General features: G+C 45.9%; 1 protein-coding gene across 1 annotated transcript; it reads left to right on the forward strand.

Moving 5' to 3' along the window:
* Positions 1 to 321: 321 nt before the first annotated feature.
* On the forward strand, positions 322 to 18,898 carry LOC146204775 (uncharacterized). The gene is made up of 4 exons (XM_084586559.1): positions 322 to 387; positions 7,317 to 7,484; positions 18,125 to 18,208; positions 18,781 to 18,898. Exons 1-4 carry the CDS (start codon positions 322 to 324, stop codon positions 18,844 to 18,846), a joined length of 384 nt encoding a protein of 127 aa, XP_084442685.1. The 3' UTR covers positions 18,847 to 18,898.
* Positions 18,899 to 18,981: the final 83 nt, after the last annotated feature.

An 18,981-nucleotide genomic window follows, 5' to 3' on the forward strand; every position in this document is an offset into this window, starting at 1 on the left:
TCGTCAATGAATAACAGAAAACCACGAGCGTCCCAAGAGTGAATCTGAGAGTTGATGACTATGATCACTGAATCTTACGATTTGCGAAAAACATTTGTTCATAAACAACCTCCCGTTGGAATAATGTCTGGACATGTTTGTACACTAGAAAAAAAAAAAGCGTTCTTCTAATCAAATATTTGAAAGACTACTGCGCCTTTCTGTATGTTCGGTAGATGTTAAGATAGTTACACTTGAAGACTTCGGTATATCGTTGGTACTAACAGCGGTGCTGTTCATTGCGTGCGCAGGATTTAGAAGCTCAACTGCGTTGACGTTACCATGGTGCGCCTCTACATCCGCGAGTACACCCTGACCACTGACGGATGGCTCAACGTTCTCGAGGTGGTGAGTTGTAACCAACATGGTTGATGACACCATGACTTCTGCCTGCAGATTCTCAGTAGTGATGTCCTCAGAACACTAGGCGCAATTATGTGGAATTGGTTGAAGCACTAGGTGAAGACGTCGTTGCATATGTGTGCCATATGCAACGCAGCGTGCACTCCTCACGCACCGGATAGATGGTTTCACGCCAACAAAAAACTGTTATGCACGACCGAAGCGCACACTGTCAGCAACTTTGTAGAGCAGATATAAATGCCTGCAATGGAAATCCGTTGGTTTCTAACGAGGGTGACACGTAATTTAACACATACCACATGACAACATGATCCCAGTAATTCCGATACGATTCAGCTACGCTGCACAAGCCATTTCAACATGCTGAGTTCGAAGCAGCCTGCTTCAAGTACTGTGAGAAAAACGGACTGGCATAAGCTACAACAACGCGACCAGGTGACGCAGTTCGACCAGGAGACAAGGCAAAACGCAAGTCAGAAGGCCAAGATATTGTGAAAGAATTGGCTAGGTTGAGACGACAAGGTCGTGATGGCAAGGCCAGCGATGCCTTGCCTAGCGTTTTAATCCGATCACGAACCCAGGCGTGCGCCGGAACCGGCACGCGGAACGATGATGTAGGTATGTACAAATGAAAGAAGGTCCACGGAAGGCTCACACAATCTGCCCGGGGGGTCGGAAGCAGCCAGCCTCGCCGCACCTAACTAACCGTTGCACCGCGGCGCACAAACGGTTTCAAGCGAGAAACATGAACAATTTCAGTTCCACGGTGGCGTCGATCGGCTGGAGGATCAACAGGCGTGACTTCGTAGTTAACTGGAGAAGTTTGGCTGATGACCTCGTAGGGACCATGGTAGCGGTGGTGGAATTTGTCACTAAGGCCAGGGGTGCGCAGCGGTGCATAAAGCAGTGCTCCGTCACCAGGATTAAAAGAGACCACGCGATGCGTAGAATCGTAGCAACTCTTGCGGTCTTCCTGGCACGCTGCTGTGTTGAGGCGGGCAAGATGACGGCATCTGGCCACACGAGATAAGAACTGGGTAGGTACTGATGTGGAGTAGTCGGGCGTAGAGAAGGAAGTGTCAAAAACTGTAGTGGGAGGACGGCCATAAACGAGGAAAAATGCAGAGTAACCGGTAGTCCGCTGTACTGCTGTATTATAGGCGAATGTGACGAATGATAGAATAGTGTCCCAATTTCGATGATCCGGTGTGATGTACATGGATATCATATCCGATAGGGTGCGATGAAATCGCTCAGTCAGACCGTTAGTCTGGGGAATGTAGCTTGAGGTTGTTTTACGAAGGGTGGATGACGCGTGAAGAACTTGGGCAACGACTGTCGATAAGAAGGCCGTCCCGCGATCACTTAGGAGGACCCGAGGAACGCCATGACGCAATATAATTGATCGCAAAAAGAAATATGCTACTTCTTGAGCGGAACCGGTCGGTACATGTGCTGTCTCAGCGTAGCGTGTAAGGTGGTCGACAGCTGTTACAATCCAATAGTTACCCCCATCGGAGAGAGGTAGGGGACCATATAAGTCGATGCCGGCTACGTAGAATGGCGTGGCAGGACAGGGAAGATGTTGTAGAAGGCCAGCGGGCGAAGAAGTCGGCCGTTTGCGACGTTGGCACACAGGGCAGGATGCAATGTATTTGGCAACGCTGGAAGATAGGCCAGGTCAAAAGAATCGTTTTTTTCACGCGGTCGTAGGTTTTGTCAAAACCAAGGTGACCTGCAGGAGCGTCATCGTGGAGAGCCGCCAGTATACGTTGGTGAAGCGCACGCGGCACGACTGGGATCCTGCGAGTTCCATCAGGGATACACGTAGCGGAGTTGGATGCCATCTTCGAGCTTGAAATTACGAAGCTGTTGGCGAGGCCGAGCATAGGGTGGGTCCGAAGCGCCGCTAAGGCGGTCAGTGATGGGACGGCAGTAGGCATCGGCTAATTGCTGTGAGCGGAGAGGGTGTTTGTTCTCAGAGTCGTAAAAAGAAACTGTTGTGGTATACGTCGGGGAAAGAGATGGTCGGCTGTGGTCATAGGTGGAAATGCATTGGGAAGAAAAACAGCAAGCTGATTCCGAATGTGGACAGCGAGAAAGAGCGTCGGCGTCTTGGTGTTGGCGACCCGATTTAAAAGTGACGTCGAAATGGTATTCTTGCAGACGTAGAATGCAACGGCCAAGTCGGCTTGTCAAAGTTTTGAGTGAAGACAACCAGCAAAGAGCATGGTGATCGGTCACAACTCCCAGTCCGTGCCAGTGGTGGGAAGTAGTATCAAAAATGGCTTGGTGGTGTCGAAGCAATGTCAGCAGTTCTTGGCGTTGGTTCGGCTTGAGGTTAGGATAAATAGTCTTTGTGAAAACAGAAAGAGGGACGTCTTACGAAACACGGTGCTGAGGCAGAGGGGCGGTGAGCCCCATCAGGAAAAAGGGTTGAACATCCACCATGCAAGGGAGAGAAGTTCCTTTTGGGAGCACGAGGGACTCACGTGAAGTGTTAGTGGCCGCTACTGTCGGTGAGCCTTTGCAGATCCAGACAAGACTAGACGGGAAGGCGATGCTGCGTGCAAGATGACGATAAGATGGTGCGATGAGGAGATGAGGATGTCCCCATCAGTGATGTGGTCAGGATTAATGGTAAGTAGTTTTTCGCACTGAGGAGGCAAAACAGTATCAGCGGCGGCAACGAGGGGATGATGTCGTTCAGAAACTTCTGATGAAAAATCGCTGTCTGTCATATGATAACATGGTCGCCACAAAAAATTAACGCGGAAGCGGTTGAGAAAAAATCCCATCAAAAAATCATCACATGCGCACAAGGTGAAAGCAGAGCAAACTGCACGTGATGGCGGACGCCGTCAATAACAGCTCGTACGGTGCACTTCGCCAAAGGGCGCAAAAGGACGTCATTAGCTCCACGGAGCTCAGGCCCATCATATGGTGTCGTAACTTTTCGCAAACGGTAGCACAAATCGGCGTGAATTACAGAAATTGCAGCCCCTGTATCAATCAATGCTTTGACCGGCAATCCTTTAGCGAAAACAGAAATCACATTATACGCGCGATCAGGAGGACATTTAGTAAGTTCGCAGAGTGCAGTTTGACCTCCGGAAACTGCAACGCTTAGTTTTCCGGATGGCGGATAGGGAGAGTTGTTGCGGGTCAGATAGGACAAACTGAGCGGCGGTATGGGGATGGGGACCGGCGTCGGGATACATGGGTCCCACGAGGCTCAGACGAGGATTCTGGAGGAGGGGAGGATCGTCGAGATGGGTTGGTATAAACCGGCGTTGATAATATGACGTTGAAGCTATGCCACATTCGAAGGTGTCGTAACCACTGCGCTCGTTCTGAAGGCGGCGACGACAGAAGCGGGATATATGTCCTCTAATGCCACGGTAATAGCAAACTGGTCGGGAGGGGTACCAAGGTGCGTAATAGGGTGGTGCAGGTTGAGCCGTCGCTATTGCATTGACGTGACTGTAGGTTGGTGCTGGTCGAGGCGGGGGAACCAAAGTAGGGGGGATGCAGCGACGTGCGCATAGGTAGGCGCTGGGCAGGAGGTTCGGATGTCACAGGGTGGGTGATGGTTTCTAACTCTTCTTTAATGATGGTGCGGAGAACGGCATCATTAGAAGGTGCGGAAGAATGATCGTACCCGTGTCAACAGAAAGGCTTGGAGCTCCTCGCGGATGATGGCTCGAATCAGTGTCCGCAGATCGAGGTCAGCAGAGGCCGGGCCAGTAGCGATGCCGGGCTGCAATTGGGAGGACTGCAGCTGGTTGAGGCGTTGGCAGGTCGTAATAACGGAATCAACAGTTGAAGAATTCTGGGCAACTAAGGTGGAATAAGCCATAGAATCGATTCCTTTCGAGACGTGGTGTACTCGTTCAGGTTCCGGCATGGTGGGACTAATGCGTCGGCAAAGTGCAAGTATGGCCTCTATGTAAGACGCATATGACTCATCGGGACCTTGAAGGCGGGAAGCGAGCTTTGTCTTCGCGATCTCAGTCCGAACTGCCGGGTTGGCGAAGTATTGGCGGAACTGCTGTTTGAATGTGGCCCAGTTAGTGGTGTGAGATTCGCGATTAATAAACAAGTTTTTGGCTACCTAAATGAGGTAGAAAGAAACATTGAAACATTTCAGAGCATCGTCACACCGGTTGTAGGCACTGCAGCGTTCATAGGTGTCGATCCAGTCATCGACGTCTTCATCACAACGACCAATGAACAGCGGCGGGTCGCGCTGTCGTGTGGGCACAGCCGGAGGGGGTGGTGCAGCCGAGGTATAGAGGGTCTGGCCGGTTCGTGGGTACTGTCGGTACACATAGCGATGGTGGCAGTTGCCAAACGGCGACCGGAACGTAGCTCCAGCGAGAGGCAGGGCCCAAGGCAGCAAGGGGATCGAATGTCACCTCCACCACTTGTAAAAGAAGGCTAGGTCGAGACGGCAAGGTCGTGACGGCACGGCCAGCGATGCCTTGTCTAGCGTTTTAATCCGATCACGAACCCAGGCGCGCGCCGGAGCCGTCGCGCGGTACGATGAGCATGGTATGTACAAATGAAAGAAGGTCCACGCAAGGCTCAAAATATTAACAGACGAGGAGCTGCTTCTGGCCTCAAAAACACATAAGCCAAGCCCCCTTCATATTGTGATTTCCTGCCACACTGGCTCAGTGATTAAGGGATCTTGACTACTGATCGGGGGTCCCGTGTTCGCTCCCGACCGCGACAGCCTCATTTCGATAGAGGCGAATGGAAATATGAGCGATGTTAGTGCGCCTTGAATAGTGCTAGGTGGTCGCAAATATCAGGAGCCCTTCACTACGCTGCCCCTCATAACCTGTGCTAATATGGGATGTTAAATCCCATGAAATTAAACCTGATAATTCACAAAAAGGCCGAGAGGAGCATCATCTTTCCCTTCGGAATGAAAGCTGTATTCATTAATTCATTGTTCCGCTGTTCAATAAGTTTGTGCACGTATACTAAAGGCTAATGATCAGTACGCAGAAAGAAGAAACAAAAGAATACAACAAAAAAAGTTTTGGGTTGATTAACGAGATAGCATTAAGGATCCTGCGTTAGAAAAGCCGGGTGTCGGCGTATACTTGGCGGTGAGCAAAACGTGCTTGTTTGTTTTGGTTTGGTTTATGGGATTTAACGTCGCAAAGCTACTTATAAGGCTATGAGAGACGTCGTAGTGGAAGGCTCCGGAAATTTTCACGACCTGGTGTTCTTCAACCTGCGCTTACATAGCACAGTACATGGGTGCCTTGCTTTTCACCTCCATCAAAAAGCGGCCGTCGCGGCCAGGATTTGATCCCGTATCTTTGGGGTAGAGCAGCCGAGTGCCCTAACCCCCGCGCCACTATACGATGAGGCCAAAACTGCAAACGTATGTACACGCATGTGGTAATGTTTCCATGGAGGTGTGCAGGCTCCTTTAATTTATCAAATTCAGGTTTAGGCGGCCGTGAACTAATGACGCCTAATAACATCGTGATTACGTTACACACTAGACTAACATATTATATAGCAATATGTAATCGTGGTTGTCTCGCCTTCGATGCGTGACTTGCATCCGTCAAGCTGTTTAAGTTGCATGTTACCCCGTTCGTAAGTTAAAAGTAAACCTTTTGTTATTTATGCATTGTTCAGGTTTCTCCAAACAATCAAGACTACTTCCTTCTGAGGTCACATGCCTTGTTTCTTACGGCAGCGCTTCAAATTAATGAGGTCCGTATTTCACCACCAGGCTAATTATGAATTCCCCTTTCCAAAACTATCATGCTGGATCTTCGGACTATTATAGTTTTTATCTTTTCATTTTTCTTATTTTCACATTCAATCCATCTAGCTAGCACCCGGAAAGCTTATATTATGTGGCAATGCTCAGCCAGACAGCAAACAATTGATGAAGGATTCATAGGAAACTTTGCTCCAGTATAAAATTAGTGATATATTATTATTCTAGACAGATCATTTCAATGGATGTTTCTTTATGCTCTCTTTTAGACTACCCGAAGAAATACTGACAGGAATTCAGCCAGCTAAAATACTGGACGAGCAAACTGTCGTTACTTTAGTACTGTCAGGAATACAGCAAAGCTGCTCTGCGTCGATGCACTTCTAACACGGTAGTAATTCGCCAATAAGAGGATGAAGAAGGTCCGAAAGCATAAATGAAAGGGGAGTTTCTTGGACGCGTCGATCCCGTTTGCCAGCACAAGATGGGATCTTCGTGGTACTGTGAAATTTCTCCATTCACTGCAATAAAAAATTTATCCAGCGACTCTAAAAAAAATTGTGCTGAACGCTTCAGGTACGATGCGCCGTAACAAATATTCCCTTTGCTGTGTGCGCGTTCACGTACGCGCACGAGAAGCTGTGAGCTTGCACTGCCTAGAAATCCGAAATCTAGAGCATGTCGATGCAGTGAGAATGTATTATGCACGGAAGCCTTTACCTTTGTTGTACGCACCCTCTATTCTGTAAACAGCGTTTTGCGAATACTGCCGACCACATTTCCGTGACAGAAAAAAAAAAAGAACAGGGTTTCGATGCCCATGCAGAGGTGCATCAGTGCATACACAACAATAGAGGCAATTTAATTAGAACGGAACAATCAACAGAGGAAGCAAAATAAGAGCACGGTAGTTCATTGTTGAATGAAGCGAGTAACGAAAGAGGACAATATTAGCAGGGAGGATGTGGGAAAAAATACCATTAATATTGTCAGGTAGTGCTTGCCGAAGCGTATAGACCTTCTGGGTTCTTACGAGCGCACACTGTTGACGGCTTGTGATCACTTTCAATTACCCACGTTAAACATGGTCGCAATAAAACCTTTGATTTATCGCTGCTTGTTTTTTCAATATGTCGTGTGAATGTAATGTGTTTGGACGCAGATTGTGGGCACCTTCCTGTGGGTGACGTACAGCACCTTAGGCGCGACGACGGCCAGCGAGCAGTTCCTGTACGGCTGCGCATGCGCGTTTACTACCAATGGATGCGTGTTCTTGTGTTCGTCTATGCTGAGCCTCCACACGGCGCTAATGCTGCCGAAGTTGTTTTACGTGAGTGCTTCCATCGCAATCTTTTTCCACAGCCTCTGCGTCTCTACTCGGAACCTGCTCGTTGTCTTACAGTTCCCATTAGTATACTGCACCGTAGGTTGCACCGACGCACATCCATAGGCAAAATTTAAAGTGAAGGGCTTTTGTTTTCTACTAATTGATGCGTTTATCTGTTACTCATTGTGGTCTGAGCAAATTGTGTGTGAAGTTCAGATAACCAGTTGAAATCGCTTCCCTCACAACTAGGGGGAGTTAAACTCTTGGCGCATTCGGTTGGGGGGAAGAGAGCAGAGGAGCCGAGCATTGCAGAGCAGTACAGGAGCACGCCGAGCGAGGGTGTAACTGCCCTCCAACGGGAACGCTCTGTCGAGAGCAGCACGCTACGACCACGTGACCGCAATTCTCTTCCCTGCATTCTCCGCCTGCCAGCAGTGGCGGCAGTTGCAACCCGAGGATAGGCCAACGCTCCATGAAGAACCGCTTGTTTTGTGTGCCTTTGTTCTGGCGATTTGCTTCCTTTGTCCCTTTCGATGCCAGTATATAGCGCCTCTCAAACATGCATACAGCACCTGAACAATGCTTTCCGCTTCTTGATTCCGAAGAGTTCGCCGAGCGCAGACGCTTTGCAGCCGCCCCTTTGAGCGTCGCCGGCTCAAGAGAGAGAGAAAAAAAAAGATGGCGCGGATATGACGCTTTATGCCATGTTGCTTCCTCTACACTCGCTTTAGACGAGATAGCAGCCGAGTGTACTCTCGGCTGCTCTCATTGGAGGAAAAGCCCTCCTCCTCTACCATTGAAAGCCAGTGATTCGACTCCTGCCATCCCACTGGAGGGCGCCCGCTTGTTTGAAAGCACTTTCGAAGTGCTCTCGAGTGCACTTGCTCTCCCACTCGAATTGGCCATAAGACAGAATTACAACTACGTGACTCGTTTGTGTCACGAATGTGCGCGTCCGCAAACTTTTGCCTGCGTTGCCTCATCTCATCTGCACTGAACTTCTAAAGAGTGCAGTTTCGCCTTCTACATACTTACAAAGCCCTTGATCTTGGGTGCACCATAGTCGAACCCGAATACCCATATTGAACTCGAAGGGGACCATGAAATTATTTATTATGTCCACAGTTCTATTCATAAAACATGGAAATAATCATGATCATTATCATCAGCCTGACTATACCCACTGCAGGGCGAAGGCCTCTCCCATATTTCTCCAATTATCCCGGTTCTGCGCTAGCGGCATCCACTTGACACCTGCGAACTTCTTAATCTCATCCGCCCACCTAACTTTCTGCCGCCCCTTGCTACGCTGTCCTTCCCCTGGAATCCAGTTTGTTACCCTAAGCGACCATCGGTTATCCTCTCTTCGCACTACATGTCCTGCCCATGCCCATTTCTTCTTTTTGATTTCCACTAGAATGTCAGTAACTTGAGTTATTTCTCTGACCCAATCGGCACGCTTTCTATCTCTTAATGTTACCCCTACCATTTTTCGTTCCATAGCCCTCTGGATTTTCCTCAACTTAAGTAGAACCCTCTTGGTTAGCCTCCACGTTTCAGCCCCATAGGTGAGTACAGGTAAGATGAAACTGTTGTATACTTTCCTCTTGAGCGATACCGGTAAGCTGCTAGTCATAATCCGCGAGTGCTTGCCAAATGTGTTCCATCCCAACCTTATTCTTCTTGTTATTTTCTTTTCATGGTCCGGATCTGCCGTTACTACCTGTCCTAAGTAGACATATTCGCCTACTACTTCCAGTGCTTCGCTACCTAACCTAAACTGCTGTTCCTTCCCGAGGCTGTTGAACAGTACCTTAGTCTTCTGCATATTGATTTTCAAGCCTACCTTTCTACTTTTCCTGTCTAGGTCATCAATCATTATTTGCAGTTCCTCCCCCTAGTTACTTAGCAAGGCAAGGTCATCAGCAAATCGCAGATTACTTAGGTATTCTTCATCTAACCTTATCCCTAACTGCTCCCATTCCAGGTCTCTGAATACTTCCTCTAAGCAAGTTGTGAATAGTACTGGGGAGATTGTGTCTCCTTGTCTAACACCTTTCTTTATGGGAATTTTGTTACTTTCTTGTGCAGCTGTGCAGCCACTATATATATCTTCCAGCACTTTCACGTACGGCTCGTCTACCCCCTGATTTCGCAATGCCTGCATCACCGCCGAGGTTTCAACTGAGTCAAATGCTTTTTCGTAATCAATGAATGCTATGTATAAGGGCTGGTTATATTTAGAGCATTTTTCTATTACCTGGTTGATGGCATGGATATGATCTATAGTAGAGTACCGTTTCAGAAAACCTGCTTGATCCTTTGCTTGATTGCAGTCTAAGGTTGTCCTGATTCTATTAGTGATTACCTTAATAAATACCTTATACGTAACAGACAGTAAGCTGATTGGTCTGTAATTTTTAGGATCCTTAGTGTCCCCTTTCTTATGCATGAGGATAATGTTCGCGTTCTTCCATAGTTCCGGTACCGTCGATGACACCAGGCACTGCGTATACAGGGCAGCCAGTTTTTCTAGCACGATATGTCCCCCGTCCTTCAACAAATCTATAGTTGATTGATCCTCTCCAGTTGCTTTCCCCCTTTTGATAGTTTCTATTGCTTTCTTAACCTCGTCCTCCGTCACTTGTGGAACGTCTGACTGTTTTTCCCTACTGCCAATCTCATTACAGTCCTGATTACTTTGGCTACTGTAGAGATCAGTGTAGAACTCTTCGACTACTTTGACTATCTTGTATATATTCGTGATGACGTTACCCGCCTTGTCCTTTAGCGCATACATCTGTTTTTTGCTTATGCCTAATTTCTTCTTCACCGCTTAAGGCTTCCCTCGTTCTTTACAGCAAGCTCTATTTTTTCCATCTTATAATTACTTATATCGGCCACTTTGCGCTTATTGATTAGCTTTGATATTTCAACCAATTCTATCTGGTCTTTTGGATTGGAAGCTCTTATACTCTGGCGTTTCTTAATCAAATCTTTTGTCTCCTTAGACAGCTTACCGGTATCCTCTCTAACTATCCTACCGCCTACTTATAAGCGCACTCAGTAATGATATCTCTGAAATTATTGTTTTTCGCTTCTAGGGTAATGTCGCCATCCTCGGTTAGAGCTGAATATCCATTCTGTAGCGAGATCCTGAACTCTTCTGCCCTCCCCCTCACCGCTAATTCGTTGATGGACTTCTTTCTTACTAACCTGTTGCATTCCTTCTTCAGATATAGGCTAATTCGGGGCCTCACCATCCTGTGGTCACTGCATCGCCCTTTCCCGATTACCTCTACATCTTGCACAATGGCGGGGGTTGAACACATTATGAAGTCAATTTCATTTTTAGTCTCCCCGTTAGGATTGTTCCATGTCAATTTCCGGTTCTTCCGTTTGCTGAAGAAGGTATTCATGATTCTTAAGTTATTGCGCTCTGCAAACTCAACTATAGTGACTCCCCCCTGCTATTCCTAGAACCAATGCCATAGTCACCTACTGCCTGGACCTTGGCATTAAAGTCACCCATTAGTACAGTATACTGCGTTTTTACTTTCCGCATTGCCGATTCTACATTTTCGTAGAAGCTTTCAGCTGCCTGGTCATGACAACTACATGTAGGTGCATAGGCCTGTACAAGCTTTAGTTTACATGGAAATACATAATACATCACTTTATCTGCATCTTAAAAGCAAGAACACAATGCACCCACTCGCTCGTTAGAATTAAGTTACAGTTGGTTTCCGCGACACCTTTGGCAGTGAAGCTATTCAAGAATGCCAGGTGAGGGTCGTTGCTGAACATTTTCTAGGATTGCTTCGCCGCATTACACTAATGTGGTGTGAAAACTGAATGCCGCGGACCGCAAGACTACCATCAATAACGCTAATAGAAGCTGCTAGCAGGTGCCCAAAGCACCGTGGCTGAGCTGCCGCCGGGCGCGAAAAACGATCGTACAGGGCCGTTAGGAGAAGCGCTACTTGCAGGTTTTGGTTTGGTTTGGGGGGTATACCGTCCCATAGCAAATCAGGCTATGAGAGACACCGTAGTGGAGCACTCCAGAAATTTCGACCACCTGGGATTCTTTAACGTGCACCGACATCGCACAGTGCAGGGGCGCCTTGCTTTTCGCCTCCATCTAAAAGCGGCTGCCGCGGCCGGGATTCGATCCCGAATCCTCAGGCATAGTAGAGAAGCGCCCTAACCACTGCACCACCACGGCGGGGCTCACATGCAAGAATTCGGTTTGTGGTTCGCTGTATCGAATAAAATTTTGTCGTGCGGATCAAGCTGAACGATAAGGAATACGCAATTCGAGACGATTTCAGTCCAGCTATCGGACATGCACGTTCAGAACTGGTTGAATATGCTCAGGCCACAAACCTCTCATTTAAACTACGTTTTGATGAACTGCACATGGGAAACAAAATCTTTGGCTATGACCACGGAAAAAATGTGGTAACCGAAGTAAAACGATAGCTAAAGGTCAAGCATTCTGCAGAACCTAAAACCTTGCGTACTGGCGCTAAAAATAACACTTCTTGTTACTGCCGAAGCATGAAAAACAAGGTCGACGAGTTTGCTGCTTCACTTTCCGCTTTCCAACCACACATAGTGATCGGAACTGAATTGTGACTTCTTTAAACCGTTGCCAATTCAGAAGTATTTCCGTGTGGTTATGATGTTTACCGGTGTGACAGAAATACACATGGTGGCGGCGTTTTTCTTCTCCATCAATGAATTCCTTCAAAGATGAACTACCTAATTCTTTAAATTATTCTGAATCCGTATGGTGCAGGGTTAGAACGAACAATGGCAATTACCTCGCTGTTGGGTCTTTTTACCGACCTCATAGTTCTGGTAATCCGGAAACATTTACCGAGCTATCAAGCTTTTTAACAACCGCAAATTGTGAGCATATACTTGGTGAAGGCTAACATGCCTGCTGTTGACTAGGATAATGGCAAACCTGTGTTCACAGATTCCACTGCCCTATCTCTAGCCTTTTCACAGTTGATTACAACTAATGACCTAACCTAATTCGTGTCTGAATGCACGCAACGAGATCATTCTTCTGCCAGCACTTCGGATTTATTTTTCGCTAGCTCTGAGTAGTTGTATAGTGCCTAGAATATACTGACTAGTGTGCTGAGCGCGGGCGGCGCGGTGGCACCAGAGTTGATGCCTGCCGGCGGCGGCCGCATAGCGGCGCTGTGGTGCGAGAGGGTGCGAGCCGGTTTCTCGCGCACATTGCGCCGCGCTGCTGAGAGTTGGAAAGGGAGCTGCGCGTTGCTTTGGCTCACGTTTAATACTTTGTTTTAGAGCTCTTTCAGGAGCTTAGGATTGATATAACGTTTTAACATGCTAATGATAATATCGAATTGCTTTGTGCAGATTGCTCGAACTTGAAAGCTCGATCGGTACGTGAGCCACACGCTAACCCGGTAAACGCACATGAGAGCTTTCTTGTTTGGAGGATTTCAAACTCAAAGAATGCAAGTCACGAAACACAGATTCGGTTTAATAGAACGAAGGCAGCATGTTTAATCAAAGGTGACAATGCGAGTGGAAGGCAATGCTTTTTGGCGAACAGAAGCTATGAAAAGTGCGTTCAATTGCAGTGGCGCAACTTCAACAGTTTCAGTCGCTCTCGCTGTCCGTCTCGTTCCTTGTTAGGTCCCTTGACAAAGAATCTAAATCTCAACAGAACATAAAACTTTAGCACAGCTGACAGTGTCTGCTTCTGATGCTCGGGGCACCCATGAGTTGGAAACGTTAGGGAATGTAAAAGGCTGGCCAACTCAAGTAAGCTTTCCATATGCAACTTGTTCTTGCTGAAAAATGATGTAAAGCTATCTTCCATGAGCTTTACAGCATTTGATAAGGCTTGACTTGGGTAAATGAGCCCGCCATTATCATTAGCAGCAAGAAAACAGTTCTTCACAGCCAGCTGCTGCTTGCGAGGGAGTGCCTGGATTCTTTTCTCAAATTCCTGTTCACTTAGTGCTTCGTTTCGTTCTTTCATTTGGGAAATTTGTGCCTGTGCACTGGTAAGCCTCCTTCTTGTTCTGGCCAAATTGCGAATGATGTTCTTAGACTTTTTCTTTTCATTGCACGCACTTTTTTTCTTTGTTCTGCGCATTTGGTTTTGGGCAAGCTTGCGTTGATATTTGCATCGCGCACAAGTTTCTCCTCTGGACTCAGTTGTGAGGAGGCACCTCTCGGCAAAATACATTTCCCGGTATGAAGCATACTTTGTTGAAGTAGGCTTCATACCGCAGCCGCCGCACAGGTATTTCATATTAACATCTCCAATCAAAGATTCCGCCTCATTCCGTGACCTGACAGCTTTCTTGCCATCCTCTCGGCCTCTAAAATAAACAGTGGCCACGACCGAGCCTTCATCAGCTGAAGGCTTTCCAAAGCTGACCACTCTTTCCATGAACAAATTTGAAAAATTATTTGCTCGTGCTTCGCAGCAAGCATAAGCTAGGCTGTCATCCACGGAAGGTATCCGCATCCATGTAACCGGAATGAGAATGTCCTCAAACGGATGACGGCCTCCGTGGAGGTTAGGTGTCTGCAGTGTAGCCTGGCTGCCACTCTGTTCACCCACAATGCCCGCTTCACTGGAGCCGGAGGAGTTGTTGCAGTCTTGAAAGCCAGCTTCGAGAAAACAGGAGCCCTCGTTGATTTCCGAGCCCGAATCGCCGGGTCCAGTCCCTGCGTCCCGCTTAAGGCGTTTACGAGCTGGTTGCTGCTCGCATATGTTTCTTTCCTTCCTTTTTGGTGCCGTCTTGGGCATAAGGTGTGGAGGGTAGTTCTCAAAAACAGTCGGGACAGCATCGGGCGTTAGACGGGGTTTCTCTCGGAGAAAATCATTAACAACGCCGTTGACTGTTACCTTGAACGAGCGCTCGATGCAGATGTCTTCAAAGTGTTTTTCGCACACCACAGCTGATGGCGTCAACTTTCTGTCCCCTCTCTTGATTTTCCTTTCCCAATCCGCGAGCCGCACAGGGTCGGTTGGAGCAGTAAACTTCGAGACACGCTATTTGCTAGACTTGTAACCACTCCGACAAAGCGGCACAAAACACTTCGTTTCCTTGCACTGCCGCTTTGCTTTTGACATCGTCCTGCGCCACTGGCATTTGTTTCGCGAACTTCCGAAACAATTCTCGAAACTTCACGCCCAATGACAGAGCAGCCACAAGACACGCACAAAAGTAGCAAAGCTACAAAACAGTCACTGAAGAAGCACGTGGAAAGCTGCAACACACGTCAAAACCGGCGGCGACCAGTCTGCGCAGCCAGCGCAGCTGCGACTGTGGCACCTTCCCGACGAGCAGCGCCCTCTATTGACAGTAGCGGGCAGGGATCACAGAAGGAGCCACCCTCTCGCATAGCGCGGGGCGCGCGCTCAGCACACTAGCCAGTATATTCTAGGCACTATAGTCATTGATCTAAACTGCAGGTGTCATCCCTGGTATCAGTGATGATGATTACGGTGTTGCCACGTGTTGTGCCGCTTCAGTTAGATCAACCCATAAGTACCGTTTTTTTCTACAACCATGGGAATTACACGTCTTTATCACAAGAACTTTCTTATCTTTTTCCTATTTCTGTTATGAGGTCAGCCACTCAGTGGACATAGATGAAGCTTGGATTCTTTTTAGAGATAATGTAAACTGAAAAACTGAAAACTACATACCTTTAACTGAAAAATACATACCTTCCAAAGTTTTGACAACTAGGCGCCGGAAGGATAAACCTTGGGTGGATAAAAAAAAATTGGCTCACTAATTTACAAGAAACGAAGCCTGTATGCTTCGTATTTAAAGACTCGAAATCAGTCTGTTTTCCAGGAAATGCGTTACGTGAACTACAAAAATAAAAATAAATATAAACAAACTTATATTTCGTCGCTTGGCGCAAAGTTGAGGGTTAATGCAAAAACATTTCGGAAATTTGTTAAAATCAATAGGAAAGAGGCCACCACCGTCCCTAGTTTATCCGTTGGCGAAAACACACTGTTGATGATTATGAGAAGGCTTGCTGCTTAAATTCCTATTTTAAAAGTGTCTTTTATGAGACATACTTTGGTGAACTGCCTGAAATACAAGAAATAGTCTACGAGAATATGCCTATGGTTACTGTCACATATAACGGTGTTCTCAAGCTACTTTCTAATCTGAACAACAAATCGGCTGGCGATCCTGATGGCCTTCCATTGCAGGTATTAAAATCCTACTCACAAGAAACTGCGCATTTTTAGTAGCTCTGTTTTATATATTATTAAGTATCATTTTATTACCTGCAGACTGGAAGGTAGTCCCCGTCGTTTCTATTCATAAAAACAGTCTCAGAAGTGTACTAGAAAACTACGGCCTATTTCTCCAACATGCGTATATTGGAAAACAATCGAACACATTATCTACAGTGCTGTGATGAAACACCTTCAAAGCAATAATTTCTTTTCGAATACTCAACATGGATTCAGGCCTGGCTTGTCATGTATGACTCAACTGGTAGAGTTCTCTAACGATCTCTTTTACTCTTTTGACCTTGGATTTCAGCTAGAATGCATATATCTGGATTGCCGGAAAGCTTTTGATACCGTTTCTCATGCATTGCTATTACATCAATTATCTTGTCTCAGTATATACCCTACAATAGTGGATTGAATTATAAATTGCTTGTCTGGGCGAACGAAGCATGTTTTAATAAACGGCACTAAATCAACACATGTCACCGTAACCTCTGGCCTTCCGGGTCGGTTCTTTTCTTATTTTTAGTCTCTATAAATGATATTGTGCAAAATATAGAATGTAAAGCGAGGTTATATGCTGATGATAGTGCCAATACAGAAATGTAGAGATTGATTATGATGTTAACAGCTTGTAGAATGATCTCAACAAAATTCATGCTTGGTGCACTAAGTGGCGAATGTCTTTGAACAGTGCTAAATGTCAACTTGTGTCGTTCACCCGTAAATGTTCTCCTTTGAGATCAGTCTATAATTTGGACGGACTACTTGAAAAGGTCTAACATTACAAATATCTCGGGGTCTTTGTTTCAGAAAATTTAACATGGAATAGACTTATTGAATACTTACCGTTGAAGTAATCTCGTATGCTAAACTTCGTTCGACCTAATTTATATAAAGCCCCCTTGAAGGTAGAAGAACTGCTTTACATAACAAGTGTTGGTCCGGTACTCGAATACGCTTGCGTGGTATGGGACCCCCAGAGCTCGAATCTTATAGAAAAGCGTGAAACCATCCAAAACCGTGCAGCAAGATTTGTTTCTGGTAATTATAACATCCTTAGCAGTACTACACTAATTAAAGAGAACCTTGGTTGGAAAAAACTAGTACACCGCCGATTAACTGCAAAATTAGAATTTGTTTCCCTAATTAGCTCTGGTCCCACAGGAATAAATATCAACTTGTATATTTCCCCTGCCCACTTCATCTCTAAACGATGTGATCACGAGCTGAAAGCTCTTGAAATGCGCTGTCGAACTGGTGTCTACCATAATTCGTTTTTCCGCATGCTTCTGCACACTGGAATAGGCTTCCCAAGAGCATTGGTGAAGGTAAAACGTGTTCAGAGTTTTAGCCTTTATTTTCACGCCGTCTGCCGTAGATGCATATCATCCCGTTTACTTCATATCTTTTGGCTCGCATCGCGCTTCATGTGATAGTGCAGTTTCCATTTACTGTGTTGTGAATTTTGCTCCATGGTGCCCTGAAGACCGTTTGCCGTCGAGATGACTTATCGATGTTGCGTATTTTGTTACTGTCTTGCTTTTCCCACTGTGCTTAGTTGCTTTTAAAGGTTTTGTCACATATTCATTTAGGACATATGATGTCTTCCAATCCCCCCCCCCCTCCGCAATAATGCCCTTGAGGTGCTGCAGGTACTTGTATAACTAACTAACTAACTAACTAACTAACTAACTAACTAACTAACTAACTAACTAACTAACTAACTAACTAACTAACTAACTAACTAACTAACTAACTAACTAACTAACTAACTAACTAACTAACTAACTAACTAACTAACTAACTAACTAACTAACTAACTAACTAACTAACTAACTAACTAACTAACTAACTAACTAACTAACTAACTAACTAACTAACTAACTAACTAACTAACTAACTAACTAACTAACTAACTAACTAACTAACTAACTAACTAACTAACTAACTAACTAACTAACTAACTAACTAACTAACTAACTAACTAACTAACTAACTAACTAACTAACTAACTAACTAACTAACTAAATAAATAAACGGTGAGATTATAGTTCAATATACTGCGTGATTCTTATACCTTTAGGCAGCTTTTTCTAGGGGCTAATTCTATGTGTTCGATGTAGCTTGTAATTCAAAACATCTGGGTGCGATATATCCGGGCCCTATTACATTGTTTATCTGCAACTTCTAGATACCACCTGATTAGGGAAAAATGTCGGAAGCTGAAATGCTGGTCCACTTTTTCATTGGCCACGAGTTTTGTTACTCGCTAGCGTTCAGCTTTTATAGTTTTGTTCAGTGGATAAAACACATTTGCTGTTCACATGTTAAGGCGCGAGTGTTTTTTTTTTTTTTTTTTTTTTTTTTTCAGTACAGCGTCTTCCAGCTTATAGCAGCCGCTTGTTATATTGCCGGTGGGATCGGAAGCGTCAACAACGCTTCGGTCATCGACGGGGTGAGTGGCAGTTCCTCGCGGTAAAGAGTATGAGTGTCCGATAATCATACGGTGACCGATAGTTGTGCAACTACTTTGTGCTAAGTTGAGTACTGCATAGGTATAGACAGGTTGCTTAATGTGCGGAAATCTAGTCATTTGAACTCTAGCTGCTTGTGGTGCATCGCGGTTTGTGGTGTGATGTGGCGTGGTGTGGCGATGTCAGGTGTAAGGTGTAGGATGTTGTGAGGTGTGTGGTGTGTCATGTGCTATATGTAGCGTGGAGTAATGAGGTAAGGTGTCGTGTACTGTGGTATGGCGTAGTGTATTGCCTACTACCTACAATGCTAAATTTGAGCAACATTTAGCTGCTTGCACATAAACATAAGGAAACACTTATTCAAGTGTTGTAGTTGGGCAGAAATTTGTTTTAAGAGGCAGATTCAGTGGTCACTTATCTTAAATGGTTTAGCACCTGCATTCCTGTGAAGGGCTATCAGCCGTTAATTTGGCTTGGCAAAGTTCAGCTTGCCTATATAATGTATACGTGTTCAAGATGCCCTCTTACGCCATTCTTTCCCTTTTCTATGCAGGTCACCGCTATTGTCTGCGGAGGGTTCCATTTTGTACATTTTGTGTACTCGCTCTTAAAGAACTGACAGCTGGCCACGATGACGACTGCTTGCCCACGGGTCTACTTTCTGCATTTTTTGTTTAATCTGGACGTCAATACACCAGAAATTACCTTCGTGCGCTCTACGCGCCCGAAGCACATTTTCAAGTGAAACGATCAA

The sequence above is a fragment of the Amblyomma maculatum genome, chromosome 1, assembly GCF_055883805.1.
Source record: "Amblyomma maculatum isolate TAMU_Amacu chromosome 1, ASM5588380v1, whole genome shotgun sequence".
NCBI classification, from domain to species: Eukaryota; Metazoa; Arthropoda; class Arachnida; order Ixodida; family Ixodidae; genus Amblyomma; species Amblyomma maculatum.